The sequence below is a fragment of the Ischnura elegans genome, chromosome 6 (genome assembly GCF_921293095.1).
Source record: "Ischnura elegans chromosome 6, ioIscEleg1.1, whole genome shotgun sequence".
Taxonomy (NCBI): domain Eukaryota; kingdom Metazoa; phylum Arthropoda; class Insecta; order Odonata; family Coenagrionidae; genus Ischnura; species Ischnura elegans.
Window position 1 is genome coordinate 35,780,666 of NC_060251.1, and position 14,478 is coordinate 35,795,143.

The 14,478-nt window shown below is 37.6% G+C and overlaps 1 protein-coding gene across 1 annotated transcript in view; it reads left to right on the forward strand.

Annotated features, from left to right (window-relative positions):
* The window catches only part of LOC124160657, a 38,970-nt gene extending 25,299 nt beyond the window's left edge, over positions 1-13,671 (forward strand). The window contains exons 3-5 of the mRNA XM_046536579.1: positions 8,711-8,820; positions 11,581-11,679; positions 12,805-13,671. Of these exons, the coding sequence (XP_046392535.1) occupies positions 8,711-8,820; positions 11,581-11,679; positions 12,805-12,932 (337 nt within the window). The 3' untranslated portion in view covers positions 12,933-13,671. The remainder of the gene's footprint in view (positions 1-8,710; positions 8,821-11,580; positions 11,680-12,804) is intronic.
* The last annotated feature ends 807 nt before the right edge of the window (positions 13,672-14,478 follow it).

A 14,478-nucleotide genomic window follows, 5' to 3' on the forward strand; every position in this document is an offset into this window, starting at 1 on the left:
CGGGGTTCAGTAGGCGCCACGCATCCCCGGGGGCGCTGCTGTCCACTACACTACTGAGCGCCCGCCCATACTGTGGATGCCTCTCCTTTCGATCGGATATGTCTTCTTCGGGGTGAAGGGTGGTGTTGTAGTCTCCGCCCAAGATAATTATGGGAGAAGTGGCGGATGGTAGGCTCTCCAAATAGTCCCGTAACGAGTCTACTACTTGGAGGGCTACATTGGCATTTCTTGGTCCATTAAAGCAGATAATTTTTAAAACGGCAGCGGTATTATTCTTGAGAGAAATGTCAATTGCATTTGCATGTCCTGGGAAAATTAAATTATGTCTCGAAACGTAATCCGCAAGGATGTCTCTGACTGCAATGGCCGTTCCTGTTTGCAGTGTGGCGGGTGGACAAAGAGATATTTGGTAGCCTGGGATACCAGGTATAGGAATTGAAGCAGTATTCATCTCTTGGAGCAATATTATATCTGGCTTTGCCTTAACGACATAGGCCATTAGTTGTGCCCACTTAGGAAGGCTCTGTACTCATTTTACATTAAGAGTGATAATTGTTATTTTTTCATTTTGAGAATAGAAGACAGATAGTTTCTTGGAGCTGCATTCGGGTAAAAAAGGCTATGAAGAAACGAACAGAATAACTAAGTATCAATACAAAAAAATAAAGAAAAAAGTCAAAGAGGGCGACTAACAATTTTGCAGGTGTGAAATTAAACGTTGTATTCGAGCTCGTAGTTTCTCGGATACATGCGATTTTATGCCTCCGAGAGTTTCACACAAACCATGTAAGTCTTTTGTGTATCTCTGTGCTATCGCTACTTGCTTCGGCATGTTTCGGTTATGTGTCTCTTCAAGAAGAGAAATAAGCGTGTTTGCCTCGAATGCAATATTTTCGTGTGCGATAATGTCAACTGTGGCTTTGTCTACATCATCAAGATGGTTATTGCTTAATTTTCTCTCACCTCCTCCTTCTTTGGAAATTTTCCTCTTCTGGGCTGGAGTCGATGGAGACATTTCTTCAGACTGCGGCCTTTTTGGTGGCCGGAATGGTATTGATTGATCGTCGGATGTGTCGTCGAAAAAGAGGGAGTCAGTATCGAGTTGATGAAAAGACCACGAAGTTGATGCTATGTCGTCACTCCGTTTCAACGGTGAGTCGCTTGCGTCAATTGCGATAACTGAACTAGCGCTCCGTGAAGTTTCCTATGTAACAAATAGAGGGTTGGCGTGGTTTCGGTAATAAGGGACTGAGGTGTCTCGAGCGAGGTTCGCGTGGTGTCCTGGAGAGGAGAAGGGGCAGGAAGACGGGTGTCTGGGATCAAGTCGAGGGATTGTGAATTATCTTCTTCATGCGGAGTGGGTTGGCGTGGCACCGTGTTTTCTTCAATATTAGGAGTATCGGAAAGTTGTGATGGTGGTGGCAGTATTTCCCCGGATGACTGTGCTTGGATGATGCCTTCGGGGTTGAAAGAGGGACTTTGGTTGTTTGAGGCCCGGTCGGAGGTTTGTTGGGCTGAATCAGATGCGCCGACTGTGGCCTCATTTTCTGGTTGTCTGTTGTTGCAAAACCTCGCTACATGGCCTTCCATCTTACATTTATAGGAACGAGGCCCTTCAAATGACAAGTAGATCCTTTGCATTGAATGCCCGATGTCAAGGAGGAGAGAGTCTGGTGACACCGTGTTGGGTCGCTCGATCACAAGTATTGCTCTTTGGTATAAAATAATATGATCATATCCTTCTTTTCGAGCTCCAATGGTAAAATGCTTCGCTTGTGCTAAAATGCTTGTCCTTTTCGATCTAGCCGGCCCTGATGGGCCTCTAGCGGGCTAGAAATGTGATGAGGTTTGTCCTATTTGATCCCAAATCGCATTCCCTGAGTACGGGAAAAATCCCGGAGGGGGGACTTTCCACATTCTTATCCAGCTATGCCCTTTGTCAGTTTTGTCGAGAGGTGGATATTCTTCTTTATGCTTCTAAATCTCTTTCTACTCATAGTTTTACGAACTAATTCAACGCGTTTATCCTCATCTTTAGACCAGTACATGTCCTGCTGAGGGAACACATGATACCCAGAGAGAATCAAAATACCAAGAAATTTTTTTAAGTCTACAGTACTGATGTTAAACTCATGCCTTTAATATCATTAGCATACTCTTTTGAAAAAAATACCATTTTCTCCAAAACCTCATCATCAAGAAACAGGTGAAAAATTTCTGGTGTAGACATGCCTCCAAATTCAAGTTTTATATTATCATCATATTCCTTCTCTTTAGATATTGGATGACACGAAAACTTAGCATCAATGCCTTTTTTCCATTTTGGAAATGAGTCTCTTTTGTCTGAGGATTGGATACCTTTTTATCGGCACCCATCGGCTTTCCTTCTGCTTCTCGCGCACTCAGCCGGTGCTCCACTATGCCATCACCTCGATGCACTTCAAATGTTTCCGCGATGTCGTTATTAATGGGCTCCGTAGTCAAAATGCTGTCATCGATGTCCTCTTCATCCGTCACGTTGTCAACGTCTGGTGGTATGCAGACAACATCCGCGGCTTCATCCACAGAATCCAGGGTTTCCTTTAAAGTGGCCAGGATTTCTTGGGTGGACATACACCTTTTATTATCCATCTAAAGTAGTCGTAAATAAGTTTTAGTATCGGCAATTTTTTTTAAATAAAAAAGATAATATTTTTCACACTTACGTTGCCAGAAATGTCGATGATCTGGAAGCTGAATACCCAGTTACACCCGTCACACCTTACGACTGCGCATATACCTGTGGGAGTGTACCTGCGTAATACCTTCTTGAAGCCTTCTTCTTGAGTTGGAAGGTAAACTCTACGGATGTATTCGTTGTGGTATTCTGTTTCTGAATGGCCACTGCTCTTTGAGAAACTATACATTACTCTCAGTCAAGAACCGACTGGTCTCGAGCAGGGGTGCTCATTAGTTCACAATGTATCTAACGACGGAATGAAGTCACATTGTAGCAGTCGACAGCTGCGGCACAAATAAGATAAGAAAAAATAAAAAAATGGTACTTGAAACCTCAAAGTGCTTAGATCCATTCCTGGATTAACTTAATGGTGGTGCACAATGTAAGCGCCCAATGTCGCTCCGCACGGTGCCTCTGTCCTAGTCTGCCATACCCCCGAACGCCAAAGGTGCGAAAATGCACCATTGTCAAAATTGTATATCTCTAAATACATTAGATGATTTAAAAAATTGGAGTAATTATGCATTTATAGTGCATTAATAATACAATTGTTAGGATTCATAAAGATTTTACGGCACTTGTAAAAAATATTAAGTTGATAGACCTCGATGAGCAAGAAATTTACTAAATTTGAAAAATTATAACTAAATATCCACATTTAAATTTTTAAATAAAATGGCTTTAAAATAAGTTTATAATTTAAGAATAATTTACCATTATAATTTAATAATAATAATGTAATAGTTTGATAATAATTTACTGATTAATAATTTATCATGGAGAACCTATTTAAAACAAGCGAGGATAATTTATAACGGACTAATTGTAAGTAAAAAATGGTGCGTTTTCGCACCTTTGGCCGGAAATGCTGGACGTCATAGTGAGCGCCGGCCACCCTACGTAGGATGGTTGGCGAGGAAGTAGTTTCGGATGGAATCTCAGGTGTTGGTTCGAACTTCTTATATTGGTCGGCAGAGAATGACGATCGAATTTTGCTGAATCCATTGGAGGGGGAGGAGGGGGAAGGTTTCTTGGGGAGGGGAGGGAGATCCCCAGCCCGCCTCCAAAGCCATCACCGCTGACGCGGGCTCCGGCCTAGGGGAGGGAGTGTGCCACAAGCTCACGTACAGTCACTCTCAAAAGTCGGTCCACATACCTGGCGCAGCCGTCTTTGTTATTCTCCAAAGTCGACCTTCGCGTATTGCTTACGCGTTCCTTGTCCGCTGGGGACCGATTTGATTGTATCGGGATGCGCAAATGGTGCAAGTTGACTACGTTTACCCTCGCCAAGAGCCCCAAGCATGATTTCAGTGGTAGGAAGGTCTCGGTGAACCCTTCCCCCCCCCCCCCCCCGCAGCCAAACAATTCCACCATCGAAGAAAGTGGAGAAGAATTTAAGGATTTTTCTGACGAGTAACACATCGTGAGAGGAAGTGAGAGGGACATCCGAATCGTTAGGTAAACTTATACAGTACCTATAGTACAAATAACATTTTCGGAGCATTTCGAGCATAATACTCCAACATTTTTTTCTCTACATGGTCTTGATGAAAATACGAAAATATATACACCAATGTCAATATTGTCGTTTATGCCACGGCTACCATCCATGCTCTCGTTCACCCATATCAAGGGCGAAGGATTTTCAGATATTTCTCAATGTTTGCGAGTGAAATATCAGTTACTCCCCAAGTTTAAGTTTATTCGGAGCACAAGTGGTGCCTACATTTTGAATGCTGCAACGTATTTACATTCTCAAAATAGATAATAAGATTAAGTATTTTATTTTTTAACCTGGCCAAAGATAACGGCAAGGAAATTGTTTTATGAGAGAATTTATAACTCATGCATTATATTTTTCATATGAGAAATCGGATTGGTTTGAATTGCTTTTAAGATAACTATAATGTTTCAATGAAAGAAGTAGCGAGATATTTATGGGCATTGAGAAATATGGCAAGTTTTCAGGTCGCAATGCGTCGTAGGAAATGTTGCCCTTTTCTTTCTGTGGAATACTCGTACATTAGTATTGTTAGGTGTTTTTTTTTAAGAAAAATAGTGCAAGCAACATCAGCCTGGCATTATGATTGTGAGTCAACCATTTACGGTGGTCATGAAAAAACAAAATTACCTGCCCTTCTGAAATGAAAAAGGGAGTATATTTGATTATTATGAAAGGTATCTTGATAATGTTCGAGTACATGAAAGAATTTACGAATCACCCCGCCTGCGCCCCTCCCAACTTGAACTTACCACTTAAATTAACAGTAACGCCCATTCGCATTAGAGCCCATTCATTCTATCCATATCCTTACCTTCATCCTTCTCCTCCCCCCGTTCCTCAAATTTCTCCTCTATGGATAGCACTTCTTCATTTCTTTTCCTCTCCGTGCATCTCACCTTTTCCGTTGTTTTTCTATACTCACATCTCGGTTGCCTTCATTCTTTTCTTGTCCATCTTTAGTCGTCGTCTAAGTTTCCGCACCGTAAATCGCTACTTACATCACAAACTTTATATTTGGTAGCTAATACATATCGTTTTTATTTATTGAACAGAAATAGTCATCAGGTACCCGGCACGGTATATTTTTATCGGATGAAAACTATATGCATGCGTAGTTTTTTGCTTGTAGCATAATGATCAGTATTTGTTCACAAGAAAGTAGTTGAGGGCATAGAGGCCTTCGTGGTGGGGAATAGTAAACGTGGTGGGGAATAGTAGTGGGGAATATAGTGAAACGACGTCAATTTTCGCCATTATGAGATTGGTACCGGTAGGGATTAGGATTGAGTTAATATGCTTGAGAAATGATAGGAGTCTTTTATGAAAGGTGGAAGGGAGGTGACAAGAGGTTGCAAGTGGTGATCTAGAAGGGCTGATATTCTTTCGGTTGGGGAATTGCGGCTAGACACATTGGGTTTGTGTATTTTGGGGAGAAGATAGAATTGCGGAGTGTTGAAATCGGCAGGTGATAGGAGATTAATGTCGGAGGGGCTGAGTCCTTCTGCGGGGCCAATTTTTTTAGAAAGGAGAGGATTTCTTTTTGAAATTGCGGATTGGGATCATGGCTGAGGGATGATCTCCCCTCCCACCGCTCCCTTCTCTCCCCGGAGTTTGCTGTGATATATTTAGAAAGGGTGAATGACCCGACTATTGTGTTTTCCTTAAGTTGTCTGAGGTAAAATGAGAAGAAACCAATTTATTTCCACCTGGTCATTATAATAATTGTGGTTCGCACACCCACTGAAAGGAAAGCGTCGCATAGTGGGCTGGAATCGAAAAAAGCTGACCAAAACCTCATAAACGATTTTTTTGAGCTAGGAATTTGAAACTTTGCATACATATTCTAAAATAAATTGTGCATAACTTTTCAGATTATTTCTTTCCTGTGTTTTCACGTTAACAATATATGTTAAGTCAAAGTTGAACAAATTTTGCGAAATACGACCTCCCTCGATTTTTTCTGAAAATTGTCAACTTTATCCTCGTGTACTGGTTTCATGAATAGTTTTATCGAAAAAAACTGTTATAACATCTTAATTGACACTTCTTTTTCTTCCATTGGAAGGGTTTTCAAAGATTTTGTTTCATCAATAACCATAGATTTATAACAAAATGGCGGAGCCTGTTTTCAGCCAATTTTTTTTACATAAACGTAGAGAAAAAGTAGATATTACCACGGACTTCCACCAAGTGAGTGATACCACGTCGTTCTATGAAGCCTCTACATTGTGAATCTTAAGTAAAACCTTGCACCAACCTGCAACCCCGAATTTTAAATTGTTTTTTCGATCGTGCGGTCGACTCCGGCTCTGGACGGCGGCGGCGGAGAGTACGGCGACGCTAACTTTTTCCTGAGTAATCTCCATTGATTATGTTGTTGTGTAGAATGTCTCTTTTAAAAAGGGAAAATAAGAATAATACTTTCGGATTCGAACCGTCCCAGAACTTTACCGCACTACCGCGCACAGTATAGGCATACTCGGCTACGGAGTCACGTGTTGGTTAGAGGTAAACCGTGAGTCCAAATATGAATCTAAAGATAGAAAAATCCTCGCCACGGGGCCCGAAAGAAAACACTTCGACGGCCCAAAGCGAGTGGCATAATTTATGTTAATTTTTAATATAAGGTAATTATTAAGTTCTTAGGTTATTTATACGTTTGCATTCTATAATTTCTCTTAAAGATACTGGAAATAAAAGCGAAATTCTGTTTATTTTGGCGTCAATGGTCTTTGTAAGCAAAGGCTTGATTGTCATGTCGTTTGGCTAGCCAAAAGCTTCTTTCCATACGTTGCATTGTATTTTAAGCATTTTCTCCATAATTTCTTACTGTTCTCTTTCCACATGCCTCCATATCACGTTTAACATTTTTCTGTTTCTGTTATTTTGAAACCAGCGTGTTTCTGTCTCGTTTTTTGACTATGCATGTAGTCCCGAAGCCCTTAGGTCAACATTCCAATAATTAAAATATTGGTTAGCATAAAAGAATCCAATTCACACCCATATTCCTTCAAAATATGCATCCATTTGAGAGAACCACTGATTGATAAATCTACAAATTAATTGGTATAGTTTCAAGTTAACGCGAGAGAATTACACTATTTCAGCCACCTTCAATGAACTTGTACCATCCAAATTCGACTAACATGTAGTACTAACGACCGTGTTCAGTAAAACATACAAGATGATCATAAAATCACGTGAAAATATCAGCATTTGAATCTTTGAATCGATGGAAACATCGAAGAGCATTTCCAGTGCAGGAAGCTAATTAAAAGTGAGCTTTCATTGAGCCAACTCAGTTATTAACGTACAAAAAAGTTAGTGGGGAAAAGCTTTCAATAACGCATTATTCATTTACATTCGCACACAATATGAGAGAACGAGGAAATGCAGGTTAATAAAATCTTAGCACAATACAACACGGAAACCCAGTTGCCAAAAATCTGCAAACGACATAGCAATTAATATCGTGTGTCAACTTTTTCTTCAATTTTTCGCCGCGTTGTTTGCCAAACCTCAAAATTTCGATGCATGATCGAGACTTTAGCAGCTAAAGTTCCACTTCATAATGACTTAATTCAACGCTGCGGGGATTTAGCACAGGTTAATTAATACTCAAATAAAAAATATATTCTCCACAACCTACAACTTAGCGAAAATACAGTCGAAACATCCACGGATAACGGTATCGGCTTTGCTTGCGTTTGCTATCTTCCACAGGTAAGAGGCAGCACCATGCCCACCATCTTCCCCTGAGTGAAATGGACGATCAACCTGTTCAACCCTTCCTGTTCACTGTTGTCTGTTCGTTCTTCTGGCTTCGTGCAGCATATACTTGCGGAATCATGCATCGAATATTGTCACATTTATTTTTGTCCTTCACGGCAATATATAGTAGCAAAAAAACTCATTTGGGCGTCTCCACAAATCATTAAACAGCGTAATTGTGTACAAAATGAAATCACAATGCTGGAATAAGCCTGATATAATTTGAACAAAGTAATGATGTAGAGTGATAAGGAAGAGTTTCTACTAGTTGACGGCTCTCTAATCTCTCAATCGATGTATCTAAATCTAAATATGACTTCTAAATCACAATAATATATTTCAATAGAGAACAATATCGTTACTTCAAATCTCAGTGTGGCACACTAGTTAATCACCAGTAGCAATTAATTTTAAACAATCACATAAATTTTAATCATCTAAGAAATAAGAAATCAATGCCATAGTTCTCAAGTATAACTAGAAGACTCCGTCTTTGATTGTAGGAAAACTGTCACCACCCTAATTGGAATTTTAGACTACTAAGTACATATAAACACTTACAACTACACGGAAACAAAAAATATAAAATGCCCAGTTTTTTGGGTTTGGCAATGTTTAAATAGAGAGATAAGGACTCGAATTTTAAACGAATAGCCTGTAGAAGTATTAATTGCTGTTTTTTAGCCGAGACTAAATGCTGTACATTTATCTTACAGTACAGGAGCGCCACTGAGCGCCAATGGAGTCCTAACAGTGTCAGGACATTTAGCGACTGCGACTGCCACTACCGTCACCGATCTTTTCACTTTTACATTTTCGGATGGGTGTAAGTATTACTAGTTTATGACGCCTTATTAATTTTAAAACTATTTTTATATATAAATCTAAAAATATTTTAATCACTCGGCCAAAATTTTATATTGATCTCGAAAAAGTGGGTGGGGAAGGTATGTGAAAGGTAGTTGAAATTGAAGCTTAAAAATCCTGAGGGAATGGTGAAATGAAATCATTTCACTTCGGAGACTGTTAATAGCTCGATCTCTCGTTGCATTTTCCTAAATTCATGTTTTGGATTTTTCAAATATGTATGGGAAGTTTCATGCTAAAATAACAAAACTTGCCAATATTTCCCCACCTCCAGTTATGATAAAATGGTATAGCAAGTTAAGATGGTGAAAAGTGCCCCCAGATATTTCGAAAAATAAAAAAATATACACTTGAATTGCATCATGTTTCCCCAAAGTTTCAGGCCTTGGCAATGGAAATTTACTCCAAAAAAATTGAAACACGATTTTTAGTTTTTTAACCATATCTCTAGTTTTTGTTTTGTAAAAACTTTTTCTTGATTTTTATTTTATACGCTATTTCGTTATGCCATCTTGATGTTTTTCAAACTTTATTGACTAAAAACTAAACATTTACATAAGTTTGAAATTTTCAAAACTAAATTAAAAATTTTAGGTAACAATAGACACGCCGAATAACTGCTCTGCGCCATTTGCATCTATGTATTCCAGGAGGATATCTGATTTGATTGTTGAGAGCAACGCTTGTTGATCAGTTTGTAATATTATTGATTAAGAATAAGTATTAACTTAAAAAATACCTATCACACTATGATTAATGTTTATAACCATTAAGTTAAGCTTTAAGTTATCTCCAAGCTTCGAGAAATACAACTTCTGCGAAAATGATTTTTTTTCATATCTCCTGACTCTAATTAACCATGAATTTATCGCCAGAATTTGAGCCATTTTCCTAATCAATCATTTTCGCAGACGTAATATGTTGTCGAATTTTTGCTCATCCATGTACTCGTCTTCTCTTCATTCTATTCTTATGCAGATGGTCCTTGTCTGTATCCTAGATGCAAATGTTGTCTCTCTCATGGCACAAAAATTTTCCACAGATCCGCTCTTTTTCTCATGGAAATCAGGATTATGATGTTCCTCTCTAATTTCTTTGGTATTTTACCAGTTAAATGCATTTCATTTATCAACTTGTGGAGCTAATTCAGAGTCTTAAGTCCTGCATTTTGAGTAACTCTGCTGGAAAATCGTCAATTCCAGATGATTCATTCATTCGCTGGTCTCTCCTCATGGCATCAAAATCTAATCTTAAAACTGGGGCTCCATGCCATTCATATCCACTTCCTATTTGTTTATGATAGCATTCATTCGTAGACTGTTCCTGCTGTACAACTCTTCCAGATATTACATCCAAATTTTCACTTTGCCTTCGTTTACAAGCATCTGTTCTCTATTATTGTATTTAGGGTATCACATCTCATGCCCCATTCCTTGAAGTGATTCCTCATTATTCTATAAGCGGCTTCTACTTGCCCATGACTAAAATTGTTCTGACCGAATTCACAGATATCGTTCACCCACGATTATCTAGCCTTCCTCGCTTTACGACTAATCTCGTTTCTAGTTCTCATGCAACAAATCTGTCCTTCCTCTGTTTTTGCATTCTTCTTCTTTCTTATTTCTTCAATGATACCTAGCAATGTGACTTCCAAGGTTTTTTCTTCGCGACTATTGTTCTGCCAAGAACTTGCTGCCTGTATTCCATATCTGATATTTTTTCAGCTCCCTTCCACTGATTTCTTGGTTATATCCTCTCCTTTTCTTATCTCCACAACCTCCTTCAATTTTTCAACAGACCAAAATATTTTTCGCTACTTTTTAAATTTTATGTAGCATGTCACCATAACTAAGTTATCGTCACTGTCGATGTCTACCTTGGGGTAGCTTTTGTAGTCCTTCACTTCAAAATATTTTTTGCTACTTTTTAAATTTTATGTAGCATGTCACCATAACTAAGTTATCGTCACTGTCGATCTCTACCTTGGGGTAGCTTTTGTAGTCCTTCACTTGATTCCTGAAACTTTGTTTGACTAGTATACAGGCAATTTGGAATTTTCTTACGTCTCAAGGCATTTTCCATGAGTATCTTCTTCGCCAAGGATTTTTTAATAAAATGTTGGCAACCGCTTGCCTGTGCTCAAAGCAGAATTCAAGTAGCCTTTCTCCTCTTTCATTTCGGTTTCCGAATATATATTTTCCGATTATTTATACATTTTGACCTTCGCCGAAGATGGCTTTCCAATCACTAAGGGTAAGAACATAATCCTCTCCTCTTACAATGAAGGATAATTCCAATACCAAGCTATGAACAAGGTCACCCATACTTCCAATGGTTTAAATAATATGGACTTATTCACTTTCTACAAGTGTATCAAGGTTTCATATTATTAAGGCCATTAATGATCAATATTTTGGGGGAAGTATTTAGTTTGTATATTGGAGTGGCATTGCCTCTAATATAAATATCACCCCTCACCAAGCAATTAATTATCAAATAAATTGGAAAATGACCCCGCTCATACTTATAGAAACACAAATATATGGCCCATTGAGACAGTCGTTTGCTTCGGTTGGAATTCCAACATGACGTCATGCCTCATGGGACGCTGCAGCTTTAAATGCACATTGGTTAACTTACATATTAAAACCATTAACTCTTTAGCCTTGGGACTGAGTGAATGCTTAAATATGAATGTTTTCTTTCATTCGTGCTACAGGGAAATCATTTTCTGAAAGCTACTACTTGCTTGAAACCGTGGCAAATTTGGACTACATTGTATTATATGGATGTGATAGCTTTGGATGGGGCAAAAAAGGTAAGTTTATTCAGAATGATTTAAAATTTGTTTACGTTTTTAAGAAAAATTCACATATTTTCAATGCATCCGACGAAATTCGTCTATTTTATAAGCAATTTTTCAGGGGTCGATCTGTATTATTTAAATTTTAAATATAAAATATATAATTAAAAAGACATTATTAATTATGTTAGCAAGGCGCATCTTACCAATATTTTACCCTTTTCCTTCCATATTTGGTTTAACATTTATTGATCAAACTTTTTTTCGGATGAACTGATTGGATATCCATGTTTAGGGATGGGGGAGCGTGCTATTTTGGAAATGACCGTGGGAAATTTGAAATTATTTCTAATTTTTAACGGCTCCTGATGATTTTATGGATTTAAAAAAATTTTTAAGTGACCATAGTTTCTTAATCGTCAGACATTATATTATAGGGTAGCACCATTTTTTCTTTAAAAAAATTGTGAAAATATAGGGTTTTGTCAAGATTTTTTTTTATTTCCACCCACTGTGGAGCGTTGCTACCATGCTATTTTGGAATGATCGTGCCCCCATTCCGTAACTCCTACTCGCGGCCAATAATCCTGGTTACAGCCTACGGAAATCCAAGGTATTGAGGGCAGAAATGAATGGTAGTCGTAATTTGGATCATAGGCTATCTTGTGAAGGTATTAAGTACTAATCAATTCGAATTTCCTAGTAAATTTTTATGAATTCGTTTAATTTTATCGATTTCTAAGTTATGTGAAAATTTTATGAGAAATATTATGCTCCAAAAATATGAAAAAATGATTAATTATCATGGAAAATTATGGAATCATAACAATCGATCAAACATGAATATCAGAAACTAGCCAGAAAATAGAGTGATATTCCATTTTCGAGCGCATGATTAAAGTTATATTATATGTGTAATGAATTTGAAAAATTAAACCGTCGGTAAACGAAGAAATAAACAAGCCTTTATATGGAATACTCAATTTAAAATCACAGGAACGGTCTTCGAATTATATCTCCTAACTTAAGTGGAGAATTTTGAAACAATGTAGTTAGTGCGTGCGAATATTCTTTGTGATCATATTATGTGACAGATAGAAGTGGGAAAAAAATTGACGACACTGATATTTCCAATTCCAGAAAATGCCCTCATATTGACTACAACAACAACCATAACACCCGACGTAGCTTCAAGAGCCCTGAGTGCACTGATGGCAAAAGGATACCCACTGCATGCCGTGCGAACATATGTTGGATGTCAAACATAAAATGAATGCTTTATAAAAGATGTAAGCATTGTATATAGTATAGATAGATTGGAAAGTAATTATTTAGTGCCGATGCAAGTACATGAACATTGTTGAAGATTTTGTGGTTGACTAAATGGAAGTTTTGACTCAGACGAGTCTCAACTCTTGTTTTAGACTTACCCAAGTTATGAGTTTTTAGACTGTATGGTGCTACAACTTACGAACTGAAAATACAGCTTACTTCATTATGCAATCTTCGCAACAGTGGGTAATTGAAATTTAAATTTATGGCTTTGGAATAAATAATTGATTGAAGCTTCTGCGGACCATTGATTATTAATAAACTTCTTTTTCCGGTGTTTTATGCGTACTTTTGTATCATTGGAAATGATAGAAAAGTATGCGAAATTAGAGGTATGATATTAAGGCCTGGCTACACGGTTCAATGATGTAAAACATTAAAGTACGAGTTAACGTCTGTTTGCATGAATGATAGTGTGCATGAACCTAATTTGATCAGGATGTATTTTTCGTTCGCATTCCCGTCGCATTTTAGTGTTCATTCACGTGTTCATACACTTAGAAATCAACTTGCACATGCTAATGTATCGTATACCCAGGCCTCTACTTGTATATCTACTGATTAGCAAATGTAATGTCTATGTGAATTGAGACTCTCTTATGTCAAAACTTCCACTGGGTCAAACAAAAAGCCCTCAAGAACTTTAATGTTCATGCTTCGGCAATGAAATGTGAAAGTCCAATTAATCTAAACTATTTTAAAACTTTGATAAATAAACGCAATGCTAAAATGTAAATGTAAAATTATTCCAGAATGGGATTATCAAGGAAAATATTTACCTATTTCATTTTGTAAATAACGTTATAATTAATACAAAAACTTTTCCTGTGGAACTTACTTTTAGCAATATAGCCGGTCGATGTTCACGCCAAATTTATAGTCTTTTTCAGCACAAGATCATTTCAAGCTCCAATGACACTACCCCAAATAGCCAATGAATATTGACAAATGATTTTTAAATGATTTCAAATTATTTTAAAATCAAAATATCATAAGATGGCTAAATTCGATGGTGCTTCAATATTTTACAATGGTGTGGTGCGTACAGCTCTTTTAAAGTCCAGTACTACGTCATCTCATTTTGTAAATAACATACAAGTGGGTGAGTAGCCAAGGGGTAAAAGTGACTTCTTTTTTCTACACAGAGTTAGATACAGAAATGAGGTATAAAAAACAAACGAGATGAATTAGATTTTTATTAGTGCATTTGATTTTCCACTCGATGTCAGCAGAGGACAGAGACTCACTCGCATCCCTTGGCAACCAAGTTTTTGTGTATTTCCTCTAACAAATAACTTTACCTAACTCTGTTGAAAAAAAATCACTTGTACCCTTAGGCTTCATACCCCCTCATATATTATGGATATGTAGGAAGTAATGGCTTATATTTTGCACAATAAGTTTTTTATTTCATAGAAAAATAATATGTGAATATTTTTTCAAAACTGTTTCAAAATTATTTTCAGCACATTTTAAAATAAT